The 16,098-nt window shown below is 50.2% G+C and overlaps 1 protein-coding gene across 9 annotated transcripts in view; it reads right to left on the minus strand.

Annotated features, from left to right (window-relative positions):
* Window positions 1–10,154: 10,154 nt before the first annotated feature.
* The window catches only part of KMT5B (lysine methyltransferase 5B), a 53,139-nt gene continuing 47,195 nt past the window's right edge, over window positions 10,155–16,098 (minus strand). For all 9 annotated transcript variants that reach the window (XM_074336824.1, XM_019717498.2, XM_074336829.1 and 6 more), the window contains one exon: window positions 10,155–14,366. In XM_074336824.1, coding sequence (XP_074192925.1) covers window positions 12,889–14,366 — 1,478 coding nt within the window. In that variant the 3' untranslated portion in view covers window positions 10,155–12,888. The remainder of the gene's footprint in view (window positions 14,367–16,098) is intronic.

Raw genomic sequence — 16,098 nt, forward strand, 5'->3', positions numbered from 1 at the left:
ACTCCCTTCCCCTTCCACGGTGGCCTAGGGAGCTGCAAGGTGAAGACAACAGTATCGTGAGAAGAAGGGAGCCTGAATCCTAGAGTTACCGCATCGAGGAGAGATGACTGAGCAGGGACACCTGCAAGGATTTGTGTGTGCCAGAAGCAAAGCTTTATGGTGTTTAGCTGCTGCAATCTGGGGCTCTTTGTTACAGCAGTTGGCCTTCCTCGATTGTGTTCACCTAGCAAAGCCCCATCCTAGGTGAACCCAGCTGGCTCCTTTATACCTGCCCTTCTCAACTCCCCTGAAAAACTGAATGTTCCTAAAGAACATCCTATAACAGGTTCAACTAGTTTGAGTTTACATTTATAACCATGAGCCAAGTGGGGTTATCACACTCTCAGATTTTCCCAGGAATTTGGTCTTTCTCATCTGAAATGACCAACTCAACCATGTTAAACATTTTTAAGTGTGTCTTTCAGTAGTGTTAATTAAGCAAATTCCCATTGTCATGCAACCAATCTCTAGCACTCTTTTCTCTTGCAGAACTGAGACTATCCCCATTAAACAACAACTCCCCATTACCGCCTCCCTTCCGCAACCACCATTCTGGCACCTGGTTCTTTTCTGGGCTCCTTCTATGTTTGAAGTGGATGCAAGTACCTCTCCACCCTCATCCCCACTCATTTCTCCATTGCCTCTTTTCCCCAAAGAGAAATTCCAATCCTATAAAAGACAAAGTTCCTTTTTTATTTAAAATGGATTTTTTTTCTTGATCAAAATTACTAATAGACGTTCGCTGCAGAAAAGTTGGGAAATACTAAAAAAAATAAAATAAAAATCCCATCAAGCAGAAATCACCGTGGCCTCTGGGGGTTTGCTGCTTTTCCTCCCAATCTCTCCGGGTCAATGGCTTTTGGATAATTTTGTATCCATTTCTTTTCTTAAAATTATATCAATAAAAGTAGACTAGTGGGTGGGTGGAGTGATGGGCAGATGGATAGAGAGCCGATAAGGCAGTTAGAGAAGAATGTTGGTGGTGACACCCAGGTGGACCGGATACAGAGTTCATTGAACAATTCTTCCCAGTTTTCTGTAGGTTCGAAATTTTTCATAACAAAGTGTGGAGAAATAATTGGATTGTGAACGTGCAAATATCTTAAGAACCCGTTCTTGCACCTGATGGAAATAAGTGTTAGGTCCACCAACAGACGTGCGTGAACGATGTCTACCAGACCATTGATAACAGCCCCAAACAGGAGACCACAATGCCCAACGTGAGTAGAATGGATACAAACCCTGCAATTCCCGAGCTTTCGGATTTCCAAGCGCCAGGGAGGGCTGCCCACCCTCCACTCCCCCAGCTGTGCCCATGGTCTTGCAAGTCCCTACGTGCTGGATTCAATCCCTCTGCTTGAAATCCCGTTTTCCTGGCTGAATCTTGCCTGAGACAGGACCTGGTAAGGAAAGCATTCAAGGAAGTTGTTGGGGACGCTGACTTTAGAACAGAAAAAACCGAGGTTCAAATCCCAGTTCTGTCCTGTGGGTCTGTGGGTTTTAGTCTTATTTTCTTCAGTTTCCTCATTAGAACACGCAGAGGTGAGGCCTAGCTCACGTGACCGTGGGCAGAAATCAAGATAACACATGGAACGTTCAAGCCCAGTGTGTATCCCTAGGTGACAGCTGACAATTAGTTGTCGTTATCACCATTCCCATGTAGCAGATGAGGAAAGCGAATCTCAAAGAGGTGACCTCATTTCCCCCTAATCACACAGCCCGAAGGTGGCGGGTGTGGATTCAAACCCAGGAGCGTGAGGCCTCCATCTCCTCGCGCCTGTGCCCCAGGCCTTACGACACCCAGCCAGCCTGGTGCGGGTCAGGGTCCCATGGCAGGTACAGCAGGACAAAGGGGGCGGGCAGCCTGCCAAATGGAGCAGTGGGTGACCAAGGCCCTGGCCTGTCACCTCGTGGTTACAGGAGGTTACAGGCCTGGCAAGAACCTTGCCAGTCCTGTACACTTCACAAGGCGGGGATCAGAGCCCGCTGTTGACAGAAGCTTAGAGCAGGCCTGGCCCTGAGTCACACAGCAAATCAGTGACCAGGCTAGCCTCTGGCCTGACCTCTGGGGTCCCAATCCCAGCACGGTAGCAGGTTTCAAATCTGGGCTGCGGGCTGAGGCACCTGGGGTTGTAAACATCAGGCTAATCCGACTAACTCCCTTGGTGGCCTCGCCCTAGGTTGGCAAGAAGGTGTGTGGCAGCTCCAGGCTCACGACCTACCAATGAAGCAACCCCTGCGGAGAGAGCTCCCCTGGCCTCAGGGTCTCCCCTAAAGTCCCAAAGCTGCATTTCATTGGCCCAGCTTGATCATACGTCCGTCCTCAGACCAGTCACCGTGCCCGGGGGACGTGCCCTCTGATTGGCCAGCGCTGTAGTCAGGCGAGGGGAGACTGGTCCACCCTGACCCACACGGACTGAGAAGTGGCCTTTTCCCAAGAAGGGGACTGGCATCCAGGAAGTGGACATAGCAAGTGACCATGACAAGGGAACCATGGCCCAAACCTGTCTCTGGTCCCAGCCCTGCTGACAGTGGCTGGCCGTTCTTCCTTACCTGAAGGGCTGGGTGGACTTAGAGGTGGCCACAGGGACACGCTGACCCTCAGCACAGGTCCAGGAAGCCCCAGAAGAAGAAATGTTCCCTTGGGTGAGGGGAGTATTCAGTGTTCTCCCACTCAAACACCGAGTGCCCAGGCCAGCCTCCATCCAGGACGGCCTCTCCCAACAGCCAAGCTCTGCTGCTTATCGAGAGGTGATCGAATGCCAGGCACCATGCCGACCAAGCACATTAAATCAGTCATCTCGTTTAATCCTCACCAAAGCTCCACAAGCACCGTTGAGAAAACATGGCAGCCAGCAAGTGGCTGAGTCCAGATTCCGCCGAGCTGCCTGATCCCACAGCCTGCGTTCTGCGACTCCACCACAGACCCCTCTTTCTTTCCTTTTTGCACTATCATGGACATACTGTTAAAGCAGTGTCACTCTAGTGGTAAAATGAGGTAGTGTCAGGTCACGCGCCGTGTCTGACGCCTCAGCTCTCAGCCCAGGGAAGAGACTGGTGAATGAACGAGAGCTGTGAAAGGGTGGGGACACGTCTGCTTCTGAGGCGGTGTGGGGGGCTGCAGGCCCTTCCCCACCTGCACGGCCCGCCTCCTCCTCTCTCAGAACCCAGCTCAAAGGACACTTTTTCTGAGACGTCCTCTCTGCGGTGCCTGCCACCCTCCCAGGATGCCCCTGCTCTGTCCCTTGTTCCAGATTCCCAACCAAAGTCTGTCTGTCTGTCTGTCTGTCTGTCTGTCTGTCTGTCTGTCTGTCAGGCTGGGGATGAGTCCACAGGGAGGGGGGATTCCCTGGTGCCCAGTGTAGCTCATGGTACAGAGCAGGTGCCCAGCAAGCACCCCACGAATGAATGAATGAATGAATGAGTGAATGAATACATTGACTTGGAGTGAGTGGTCCTGCAGGCAGCCCCAGGGAGCTGTGGCAGCAGGAGCTGGGCCAACGCTGGGGGAGGGAAGAAGTCGAGTTCTCTGTGCCTCCTGATAGCCAGAGTCCAAGGTCAGCCGGTCTTCACACGCTGACACAGAGACCTGTGGAAGCCGTGTGGCAATAGCTGCTGCCTCCAGTTTACCTGACCTAGTGTCTGCAATGCTGCCTGGTGTGGGGCCGGTCACGGCCTGGCTCACCTCACAGCGGCCCAGTCTGTCTCTTCTCTGACCGAGGGCTGGATGCTGGCCTCGCTGCCCCACTGTGTCCTCACTGCCCACTGTCCACGGGGCACTGGGGGGCATGGGGGCAGCTTCAGAATTGGGTGGCCCTGGGCTCAAGTACCACCTGGGCAGGAAGGCTGGCAGGCGGGGGTGGGGCTGCCCCCAGGCTCCTCGTCTCCCTCTGGGCATCCTGCAACAGTGGTAGCCAAGGGTGCCCTTTTCTCTCTCATGCCTCCAGCTTTGCCCCTGAAGCAGAACACACTTTCCCTTCTTGCCCACAAGGAAAGCAGGGAGCCTGGCGGAGGGACAGGTCCTCGGGCCTGCTCTGGCCCTGCCTCACACACTCTGGGCCCGTCAGTGGGCCTCAGTTTACTTCTCTATTTCCTGGCTATACAGAAGTAGATCTGGAAGGTTCCTTGAAGCTGGATGAGGCTGGGCTTTTGAGCTCAGTGCTCATGGCGCCCAGCCCTTAGGGATGCGTGGGAGCCCCCGGGAAGCGACAGTTTCTGTGCCCAGAGGTGGGCTGGAGAACAGTGTATTCCCTGCAGGTCCACCGCGCTTCCCTGGCATGAAGGCGGTGGCAATGGCAGGTGGAAGCAAGAGAGGCTGCTGCCCCCATCCATGTACCTCTTGGCCTTCAGCCCTCCACACCCCAAACCTCAGGCAACATCCCAGGTCCAGTGGCAGCTCTGCTCCCTGCTTCCCGCCCTTTCTTTGCTGGGCAGGATGACATGGTCACGGCCCCCTGGGCTTCCCGCTTCACTGGGAGGGAGGAAGAGAGGCTGGCCCAGGGGCTCCCATGGCTGGTGGTAGCCTGAGGCTTTGGCTTTTCAGGGTGACCTGAGCCCTTTCTGGCCAACCTAAGGAGGGACGCTGAGTGCCCCGAGGGTTCCTTTCTCCAGGAAGGAAGCCCCTCCCCCATCAGCCTGTGACTTGCCTAGACCTCCCTGGGTCTGACATCCATCAGGCCCAAAGGACCCCATGGGGCTGGAGGATCAGGGCTGAGCAAAGAGAAGATTGGAGCGGCGTAGGGGGCAAGGAGGGCGAGAGGATTTGGGAGGTGACATCTGCACGGAAGCCTGAGGGGTGACAGGAACTGCTCAGGTCAGGGGTGGGCAGAGACGGGGTCCAGGCAGAGAGAAAAGCAAGCAAAGACCCCCTAACCCAAGTGAAATCCAGGGCCGCTGACCAGCCCCACCCCCATACTTAAAGCCACAACCCACCAGGGGTCCCCAGGCTCCCAGCCATGTGGTGGAGCCTTGTGGGCTGTGTGACACTGGTGAGCCGTCCCTCAGCCTCCTCCTCCCAGGAGCCGCAGTGTGGAGCCCAGCCCGCTGGCCTTCAGTGTCCCCGAGAGCCCAGAGAGACACTTGGGGCCTTCATGGAGTGCTCTCCCAGGCAACAACTGACTCGCTGTCTGGGGAGGAAGGGAGACAGGCTGTGGGCCCCAGGGCTGGCGAGGGTCTCAGCGCTGGCTCCGGGCTGCAGCCACAGAGACTGGAGGGAGTTGAACATTAACCCCTTTGATGAGAGGTTCCAGCTAAACAAACACACGTTATCACATGTCAACAGCAGCTGCCTGGCTGGCGGGGCTGCCCGCAGCCAGGAGCATAGAGCGGCCCTGCCCGGGCACTGCCGGGCACTGCTGGCATGGTGGCTTAGGCGGCCAGTGCTCCCTGGGGTCATGTCCTGCCCTCCTCTGCCTCCGGCTCACTGTGTGACCCCAGGCAAGGCGCTCTCCCTCCCTGGGGTTGGTTGGCCTCTCTGTCGCCCTTTCTTCTCTGGCCTCCTGGGATGGCTGGGGCACCGTAGGGGCTGGGGGGCCAGGAGGAGGTTGGGGAGCCCGGGCTGGTGCTGGGTCTCCTCCCGTGAAGCCAGAGAAAAGGCACAGCCTTTGAAATTAGACTCCAGAAAATGGAAGCAAGTGTATTACTGAGCACTCACTGTGTGCCAGGCTGGTGCCCACACATCACTCGGCTGCAGCATTTAATCCCCAACGAGGTGGGAGGGGACAAGACTTGTCACATATTATATATACATCTAGCCCAGCATTCAGCACACTTGCTTGCTGTCTGTGTGTCTGTTCTTTGTGAGGGGAAGGGCTGGCCTGGAGTCATTCCTGTAGCCCCTGTGCCTCTTGAGAGGCCAACACCTATTTGGCATTCAAGGAGGGAAGGTCGTCAACGGAGGTGAGTCCAGAAAGACCCCTGCGGAATAGGGGAGGAACTGGGACGGAGCAGTGTTCTCCGCTGAGCGGAGGAAGCAATGGCTTGGTTGGCCAAGAGGCATTGGCTAGAGGAAGAAAGAAAGAACTGGAATCGTGTTCTGTCCATGTCAGTGGTGGCGACCAGCTCCAGCAGCCCGGCATTTTGAAATTGGGATGGAGAAGTGATTAAGGCCATTTGAGCCGATGTTCTCTGAAAGGGCAGAGGTCGGAAGCAGAGAGAAGCGGCCCACGAGGCTGGGGCTGCCACACACACTCCTGAGTTTGCACATATTAACGCCAGCTGACACTAACTGCTGATGGGGATGCCAGGCCCCCTGAGAAGGCTTAACTGGTGCTGTCACTTAATCTGCCAACAATCCCAAGGTTAAGTGCTAGTATTAGCCCCATTTCATAGGTGAGAAAGCTGACGTTAGAAAGGGGGAAGTGATTTTTGCCCACGCTCACAGCTAGGAAAGGGCAAAAAGACCAAGGTCCTGCTTGAACCCCGTGCCAGCAGCATGGCCTGGGGTGAGGTGAGGTCAGGCCAGGCCCCCCACCGCCAGCCAGGACTCCAGACCGAGTTGTTCTTTGGGTCAGCTCTGGCCCACTCAGAGGCTGGCAAGGCTCAGTCCTTCGCTCACCCTCTTAGCCCGGGAAGAAAAATGTCGTTTGACTGGCAAGAGGAGGAAATAAACGTCATTCTGTTTGGTTTTGAGGGGAGTGACCCTGGGAAGGACTTCCTCCAAGCTGCCACAGGCTGGGAGAGACGCCTGCTTGCTCCTAGTGACTTCCCATCAGCGTCCAACTCACTATTCCCGAAACGGCTGGAGTAATGAAATCAAAATGCCCAAACCTGCTGCCCGGGGGTGTTAAACACACATTAATAGGGAAAAGTGCCACTCGTTTCATAGGTGTGCTTCTGAAAAGCAAATCAACTTTCTGTAAATAGAACCCTGCTTCCCATTCGTGTAAATATAGTTCCAAAATCTGGCCCACGACACAACTGTCCAACGCACCACAGTCATATTTCAGGGGAGAACACAAGAAGCGTCCTGGTTAGATTCGGTCCCTCCTTTGTGCTGGGATTGTTTGTGTAAGGTCACTGCTAAAGTAGCAGCGTCAGCAGCTGGCCAGGCTGGAGGAAACCTTGGACTTTTGCTTTTGTTGTCTCGAGGCAGCCTTGTATTTGACTCACTTTTTCCGGTAAAGACAAATCCACACCCCTCAGCCGCCTGGCAAACATGTGTACGACACCTGGCCTACTTTTCCAATTCCCTGTGTCCATATGACTAATGGGGGTGGGCCACCCCACTTACCCGCACAACAACCTTTAGACAGAGTTCTCCTGGCCCCACGTAACTGGATGGCAATGAAAGCAGGGATTGCTGTTTGTCACCCAGGAGAATTCTTAGGAAACTGAGACCTCCAGAATTAACCTCGCGAAGGTGGGGCATCATGATTCCAGCTGGCCCACGGGACCCTGGCTCTGTGACCCCCAAAGCCGGTGGGGCCTTGGAGCTGGGTCTCGGGTTGACGTATGGCTCTGTCACTCATCACAAGTTGTGTGGCCTCAGGCAGGCTGACTCACTCACTCATTGAAACATAGGTAACGAGCTTTTACTCACCTCACCTTCACCTCACCTCGCGCCTCCACAAGGCGCCCCCCCCATCCCGAGGACGAGTCTCGGATGTCTCCCCGTGTTTGTTCCACGGGCTCAGTTTCGGTCTGGCTACGGGCACGGTTGCTTGGTTCCCAGGACTCACGTGAAGGCTGTCTGACATCATCTTGGGTGACCTCAGTTCTGTCCAAATTGGTTTCTCAGAACCAAGACACTCTCCCCCAGACCTCTTGGGGACCGCTTCGTCATTGAAAGTGCAGCCCTTCCAAACTCCGAGCGCCCACCTGACCCCAACCTCCTGTCTTCCCTGTGTGTCTGTCTGGCTACTGCTTGGCTGTTCCCTGACCACAGGGGTGTCTCCGGGCCTTGAGGACCTGTTTACTCTGGTCCATTCCGGTGGCAGACTCATCTCCTCTTCCCTAACCTGTGTGCACTCCAGGGTGGTTCAGTCAAGCCTTCTCCTGCCCACCTGACCCTTTATCGTCCAGCCCTGCCGTCTTCTGTGGCCCCCCTGGGTGTCTAGAACACCAACTGCTACCTAGAAGGTGACCGGTGAAGATCTCTGTAATAAATACACTAGGTTTCTATGGTCGACTTGCTTTCCCTTTCTTAATGTCAAGTCTCCTTCAGGCTTCTCAACCTTTGGGGCCCCTCATCTCCTCCTCACTCTCAAGATGACCTCGCCATCTACTTTACAAAATCGAAGCCCTCACGCTGGAACTGGCTCCCCAACGCCTTTCCCCTCTTCCCTGTTACCAAGGACCCGTACTCCCGAGACCACCCCTCCTTCCCGACTCTGGTCAACTCCTTCACGTCCTTTCTTGGAACCTCTCCCCCTGGAAGCTCCCACCTCGGCAGTTAGACCTGCTCGTTCCCTGTGAGGAGGATGAGTCCTCCCCTCACTGCACCTCCCCTCCCACGTGGTCGTCCTTTGCTCCTTCACAGCCCATCTCGTCTCCTCAGCCGCCACAGGCTGTGCTCTCCTGGGTCACGAGGACGAGTAACGTGATGGCACCTGTGTTGGCAAGCCCCGTCCTCTTTCCTTAGGTTATCTCACCTGCTTCTGTGGCTTTAATCACATCCCACAAGGACGCCTCTCAGACGGTGCCTCCCCACCCCCAGCACCTGACATGTAACAGGTGTTCAACAGATACTGGAGAAATACAACTCCACTCCTGTCACTCCGGATGTTGCCTGCTCAGGTGTCAGACGGGGAGACCCACCTGCAGATGCCCTGCCAGCCCTCTGGTGTGGCCGAGCAGACCCAGACACACTCTGCTACCCCTGAGGGGTTACCCCCCAAAGACAGAAGGCACTGTCTGCTGCCACTTAGCGGAAAACTCACAAATCTGACAGGAAGAAAATAGGCTCTGGTAACACACTGACTTACTGTTGTAAAGAACACCACCAAAACCATTGCTGTGAGCCTGCAGCCCGCCTTCTGTGCTTAAGGCCTAAGTGAAGAGGGGCGTACACAGCTTGGGTGGGTGACCCCATTCCTAATCCTGCCACACCCCCACCTGCCCCTTCCTGAGAATCAAAATCCACTTTTCCTCTGGGCCCCATCAGTGAACACAAACAAAACCTAAGTTCTTATGACATCAGCAGGAGAGAAGGCTGGTGACCTCACCCTCCCTTGCATGCTAGGGTCACGCTTACCCTGACTGACCCTGGGCTACAGAAGTGCCCGAGGTCAAGGTCGGCAGCTCGCTGACCTTGCTGATAGCGTGCAGGGACAGAACCCTCACATGTAAGAAACAGAAATCACACAAGGTCTCTGGGCAGCAGGCGGCAAGTGACCTGTCACTGGTCATTGGAAAGGAGTCACACATCGGAGAGAAAACCTGAGACTGAACAAGAGGCCTGAATACTTAACAGGCATACCACCTGTTAGCCTTTTTCCCACTGGGAACCCAAGTTCAGGGGGGTATTTCAATGAATCGGAGTCAATGCTTTCTGGTCTGGTTTGCACCACTCACCCTGACCGACTCGAGTGGACGCAGCTCATCCTGAAGCTTAACTGGCCTTGGGGTTGGGTGTCCGCACTGCCTTCAGGGGTGCCAGAAAGATGAGACCTGGGGATGAGTGGGATGAGTCAGTTTCCTGACTCCTGCGCCAGTCCTATGTCCTTTCAACTAGCTTTTGCTACAGTAACTGGGAAAAAGAAGGACCCACACCCGTTCTGGATGTGCCAGTTCTGTCCAGTTCAGTGAGGGGGGAAAAAAACAACTAATCAGGAACCACTAAAAATTGGGTTGCAAAAGCGTTCTCGGGTTCAGGAGTAAGAGGATATGTCGTTGAAAACCAGCCTCCCCGTTGAGAGGAGTTCTTACGCCCTATTCTTTTCAGCTGAGTGGCAACAAGGCCCTTTAAACCAGAAGTAAAAAGAAGAGCAGGGCTCCGAGAACTCAACACTCACAGATGTGGAAAAGCTTTAGAAACTTTGATTTTATAAATGCGACTTTCGATGGACACTTGTGGGAGAAAATTACCACTGTGATCTTTTCTTGGATACAGTGAACAGCGGCCAGATTGTTTTAATTTCCGAATTTATTAAAATGATTAACCTCAATACTGCAAGTGCATGTACAAAATATTTGTAAAAAATGTTTTTAATGAAACGTTAAAGAACTTACCTCAAATGCTGAAAAAGTCCTTTTTTCATTCTTTCAGTACAAGGAAATACATTGTATCTCAAAAGTATTACAACTCAGCAAAACAATTTAAAACAGTAGTTTGAAAAATGACTGAAAATTGAATACTTTACATATATTTCTATGATCATTTCCTAATTCTTACAATGCCAAAGTCTTTACCAGTCATTGCATAAGCTCAAGCTGCAAGTTTTATTGAGTGAAAGTTTTATTGACCTCTTCCAAGTGGTCACCAGTGCGTGGGCTCGCCACGCCACACAGCTCCGAGGCCCCTAGCTTTAAAAACGGAAATTCAGTTTCCCTGGAAGGCGTCAGCAGTGGCTGCCGAGCGCTTGTGCACACCGGACTCCCAAGGCAGGGACCGCTACTGCGTGTCACTGCTCAGACCCATGGGAAGGTCAGCCTCAAGGACAAGGCCGCAATAAAGTTAAAAGAAACATTATCAATAAGTTACTGAAATGAAGCTTTCAAATGGAGAGAAGTGGGAAATACGATCTCTCATTCCTTTTTTTCCTTAAGATTGAAATTCCTGAAATGGCTACTGTTGGCATCCCGAGAAACAGTTCAAAGTGTGGTCTCTGACCCTCTGCGGGACACTCCAGACTGAGGGGGGAATGAAAGAGGTGACCCTCTGCTCTCTGGTCCTTTCCAGACACAGGGTCTAAGCCTGATCTTCCCTAGTGGCGTGGGTCTCCCTGGTCCCACACAGGGACCCTGCGAGGCCTGGACGCGGTCTGTAAAGTGCTCCGAGTGCCTGGGACAGACCTTGGGGCTGCCCTGCTTCACAGGTGAGGACTCTAGACGGAGCAAAGCGGGCGTGAGCGTGTACTAGGAGTCTGCCGCTGCCTTCACACTGATACCTGAGGGGTGAAACTGCACCGGAACAAAGGAGAACGACTATACAAGACTAAAGGAGCAGCTGAAGAACGGAAGGAGAAAAAAAATCCTCAATTTGAAATCCTTTTAAGAAAACTATTAATTTCTACTTGGAACCCACTGGCAACAGTGTTAAGGAACTTAATTTAAAGGCTGTCCCCGAACCTGGAAACTGGCAGGACTCAATCAGCAGGTAACAGTAAGCACTCGGGCTTTCTCCACTGGACCTCTCATTCTCTGCAGAGTCCTTCTAACATTTTCAAACATGGGCTACTTTTCTACAGACACTACACGAATCCCCTAACTTGGTTTTACTTAGGAACACCGTATATCCGCAAGTACATGTACACATCTCCCAGAAATAAGAGTCCCATTGGCGTCCAACACCTGTTACAGATTTATCTCCCCAAATTCTTTGTCCAATAATTTGTAAAATAATCCAGAGAAATGAAAAGATTGATACTGAACATAAAGCAGTAATCGAAATTTTGCTCATTAAGTTACTTAAAATTAATCTCTCTTCTCAAAGTGCTTCAAAAAAACAAATTAAATCTGACTCTTCCTTTGTTTAATTGATAATATAGTCAAAAACTCTCTGATATTTTCATACATAAACTAACATAAGCCGAGAACGCCCACTGATGCAGTGCTTAAAACTATATATTTATAATCTCCTATTTTATTGGCATGAATATTTCTAAACTTAAAAACCTTCCTGGTAAGTTCTTTTAATTTCTTATGACAAAAATTTCTCACAACACACAAATATTTACAACATATACATTGTTTTCAGTTCTTTACATTGAATTTCAAAGACAACATTTTTATAGGTTACCACAGAACAAAAGCTGTGACTCATGTTTTTATTTCATAAACTATTATAAGTTAAAGTGAATAGAGTTTTTTAATATTCCTTGTAGCATTTTACAAGTGCAACAGAAAACTCGAAGACCCAAACTAAGACAGCTGTCGTTCATTAGATAAATGCTGCTTGTTGTCATCACATTGTTCACAGCAAATTTTTGAAAAAATAAGCACCAATCATTCTTGCAAAGAACAATTTTCTCTAAAAGGATTGAAAAGTGTTAAATACAAGGTCTTTAATTTACATGACAAGCAATAAATACGCTGGATCGAAACTCATCCCGCACACTGTCACCCTCATACATATAACGTACTGAAAAGTCAGCTGTCACGCATGTAATTGTACTTTTTTTTTTTTTTTTTAAAGAAACCAGTCAGACTCCCAACCAATGGTCTGCTATTTAACCAAGGCCACAAACAGTGTGAAACTGACAAAACTCCAAGGGGGAAACATCTAGCAAATAAATGAAAAAGCCAAAGATCATTGCTGGTGATATTAGCATATACTAGAAAACCTTAATATGCTGTCACTATGATTTGTTTTAAATTATTTAGTCATATATTAAAGAGCCAGTCGATGCTCTTCAGGTTAAAAAAAATTGTGTAGCCACATTATTGTTTTCGACGTCCTGTGTGGACAGTTGCAATCACTGTACAGTTTTGCTTGAGCCTTTTAATTTACAACAGGGCTTTACCTCTAACTCAGAATTGCACATAAGAAGGCTATTTAAAAAGTACAATAAAAATCTGCACAAATCAGACTTAAGAAGAGTCAGTACACTGTACACTTTCTACAGTATTATGCTGATAAGGGAAGAAACGAGAAGTGCTGCCGCTAACATGTTTCAGTTGAGGAATAATGGACTGGAATTTTTTTATTTCTTTAAAGTAGTTCCCCCGGGTCCAATGAAGACCAAGAGCTTATGCATTAAGCCTCAAAGACTGATCTTCTCTTCTCCTGGAAGAAATGTCAATATCTATCGAGTCCTTCCCCACGATGAGCCTCAAGCGCTTGGCTGGAGGGAGAGGAATAAAATCATCTTCAAAGTCATCGTCATACTCGTCCTCTTCCGCGTCTCCGTCTGAAGAGGACGGGCCGTCTGTACTCTCCTCCTCATACTGACTGTAGTCATCGACTTCCATCTGCGACCCCAGGAGAGCAAGAGGGTCACTACAGCACACCCCGTTTTCATGAAGGCCGTCTGCATACGGTCCCCTGCTCTCCTCGTCCCGCTTTAGCTGGATTTTCAGTTTCGTAGAACTGCTGCCTGATCCTGAGTTAAATCCATTATTAAGCTTTGCTACATAGAGATTGTTATCGTTTTCATGGTCTTTACTTAACTTGATGCTTATTTTTGAAGAATTCATTCCATCATTCTCTTGGTCATTTGTCTTGCTGCTGCTATCATGGCGCCTACGGAGAGTCAATTTGGGGATCCCGGAGTTATTTTCCAGGATTAACTGTGCATCATACCTTGTGATTCGCCTCTTCTTTTTACTTTTTGCAGTTCTGAAGCTGTCTTTTGTTTTGAAGCCGTCTGACGTCACAACTGACCCATCCACAGGTGAAGGGGCCCAGTCCACGTAGCTGCCGGCCACACCCTCCATGCCACTGTGCTCGTCCGGGTCAGGGTGGGATCCCGTCACATCTGGCACCCCCCCGGCCTGCCCGGGGACATCATGCAGGAGAGTGGATTCCTCTGCTTTTGCCAACTGTTTCACAAGTTTTCCTTGGCGTGACTTCTTTTTTGCAATGCTGCTGTCACTCTTAGGACACTCTGCTTCCCCCTTTTGTGCAGTTTCATGCGCCAGGTCTTCCTGCTGTGTCACAGGAGATGGTTGCTCGCCACTGTCTGGGCAAGGTTCCGACAAGCTGTTTTTATAGCCATCCGGCGTATTTGGTTCAAGCTTGATGTCAGAGGTCTCCTTCAAATTCATTCTCGTCCGCATGGACCGTCTGGTGGTGTACGTGCCGGGAGCGGCCTCCCCGCGCGGGGAGACGCCTCGCCCAAAGCTCTGCCTGTGCTCTCGCGCTGCATGTCTCGTTAAGCACCCACTAGCCATGGCGGCTTGTACTGGTCCCTCTGGCTCCTTTTCTTTTTTAATGGGCAAATTTTTATACAGAACTACTTTAGGCTCTTTAAGTACTAAGTTTCCCATCTCAAGTTTTCTCGAAGCACTCTTCGGCTCCAGCCGTTTGCAATGATTTCTTAATTTTATCTTAGAGAGTAAAGGCTTTGCAGGCTTTTTCAGTTTCTTTGGTACCCTGGAATTATTTATATGAGTTAGTTTAGATGAGGTAGAGTTGGAAGAAGCTGGAATTCTTGACATAGATTGCCTAGTTAATGTTCTGCTCTTGCTGGTCTTTTTCACACCAACTGAAGATTTTCGGCTAGAAGCTGCAAAGTTTAAAAAAAAAAAAAAAGATGAAACACAGCCTTTAGCACAAGTCATACTCAACAAAGCAACACCCCGACCAGCTCTCAGCTATGAAATGTTTAGATTATACGAACATACGGAGGCAGGCAGACCCAGTTCAGTTTCTGCCAGTGCATAAGCACCCCCTACACTGTTTTATGTTCTCTAATTTCTGCCTCTAATTTCTGCAGCATCTATTCATTTGTGAGTAATTTGGTGGTTAAAGAGCTCTTAGCACAGCAGGTACCTAGATTTCACTCTAAGTTTGTCCTTAATCTATCATAACACTGGTCCAAACTATTATGTGTTTCTTTTCCTGATTTAGTATTTTACCACATAAAAGATTTGAAGTGAAGCTAAGTAAAGATCATAGTTATTTTTTTTCACAAATTCTTCTTCAAATTGTCATTTTAAATAGGTTTCTAGAATCCATTACTCATTAACTCCAAGTAAGCACATTATTTGACCAGTAACACAGAACAGAAACACAGTATTACTAACGGGCTCGAAGCGACAAATTCCATCACAGTGGTTTCGAACAAGAAGAAGGGGTCCTAAGAACCATATATTGTTATTCCCAGCAGAGATTCACCCAAACGAACTGCACCATTCTAAGCTGTCCCCTCAGTACTGTGAGGCCCCCGTCCCTCCCATGACTGCCTGGGGCCAACAATCAAACTGAAAGAGGGAAGCAGTGTCTAGAATTACTCTCAGGACAAAGGGGGACAGGACATCCCTCCTCCAGAAAGGCTGCGAAGATCCTACTGGGAACCACCACCTGAGAGCTAATGCAACAGGTGAGGGGCTTTTCAGAAGGCTTACATGCAACTCAAGTGTAAGCTGCTCCCATTGTGAGCCTGACTTTGCCACTGACTTTCTGCCATCTTGCTGTTTTGTTTTCTCTGCACTGACATTTGCACCTATTTTTACAGTATTTCACATGAGTCAATTTCTCAATTAGTCCCCCTCATTCTCCATCTGAAAACCTCTTCCCCATCAGAATACCCCGTTAAATCATTCGGGGGGAAGCTGAGATGGCCAAATAATCACCATCTCTCCCCCAGAAAACAGGGAGAATAAAACAATGAACGTGGGTAAGCCCAGCACACTGCCCAACAAAGACTGTCGCTTACTACACGCTGGAGGGTTGCCAGGGCGACTGCTGTTCCTTCTGCATGGCTAAGCAAGTAAGTCACCATCACCATTAGATTCTATTGAGGAGCAAGAATGAGTAACAAGCATTCCAAAAATATCAAACCACCAAGAATAGAAGGCTCTGCTGTACTCAAGAAGACTGGCTCATAAATGGCCCTGAGGTCCCCAAGCCAGCAGAATTCCCCGGAATGAGACCCACTGACTGAACCAAGAACGTGTATCTGTGTGCACATCAGTGACCATGGCCACTTGTTTGCTGAAAGCAGGAGCACTCAAAGTGAGAACAACTGATGTATATGAACGGGAGTTATACAGAACTTGCTAGAAACTAGTTTTAAAATTTAAAGATATTCAGGGAATTCTTTTGCCAAAGGTGTTCTTTCAGCAGATGTGCTTACTGATGGAAATACACACCGGCGTTCTGTGCTCAGCTTTCTCGGATGGGACTATGGTGGTCCTTTGCTCAGCCTGACTCTTTGAGGACCATTCTATGACCAGGCTTAGTGGTTCTCAACCGTAGTTTTCCTTTCCCCAACCCACTCTCACTTCGCACCTGCA

The sequence above is a fragment of the Rhinolophus sinicus genome, linkage group LG06 (assembly GCF_036562045.2).
Source record: "Rhinolophus sinicus isolate RSC01 linkage group LG06, ASM3656204v1, whole genome shotgun sequence".
NCBI classification, from domain to species: Eukaryota; Metazoa; Chordata; class Mammalia; order Chiroptera; family Rhinolophidae; genus Rhinolophus; species Rhinolophus sinicus.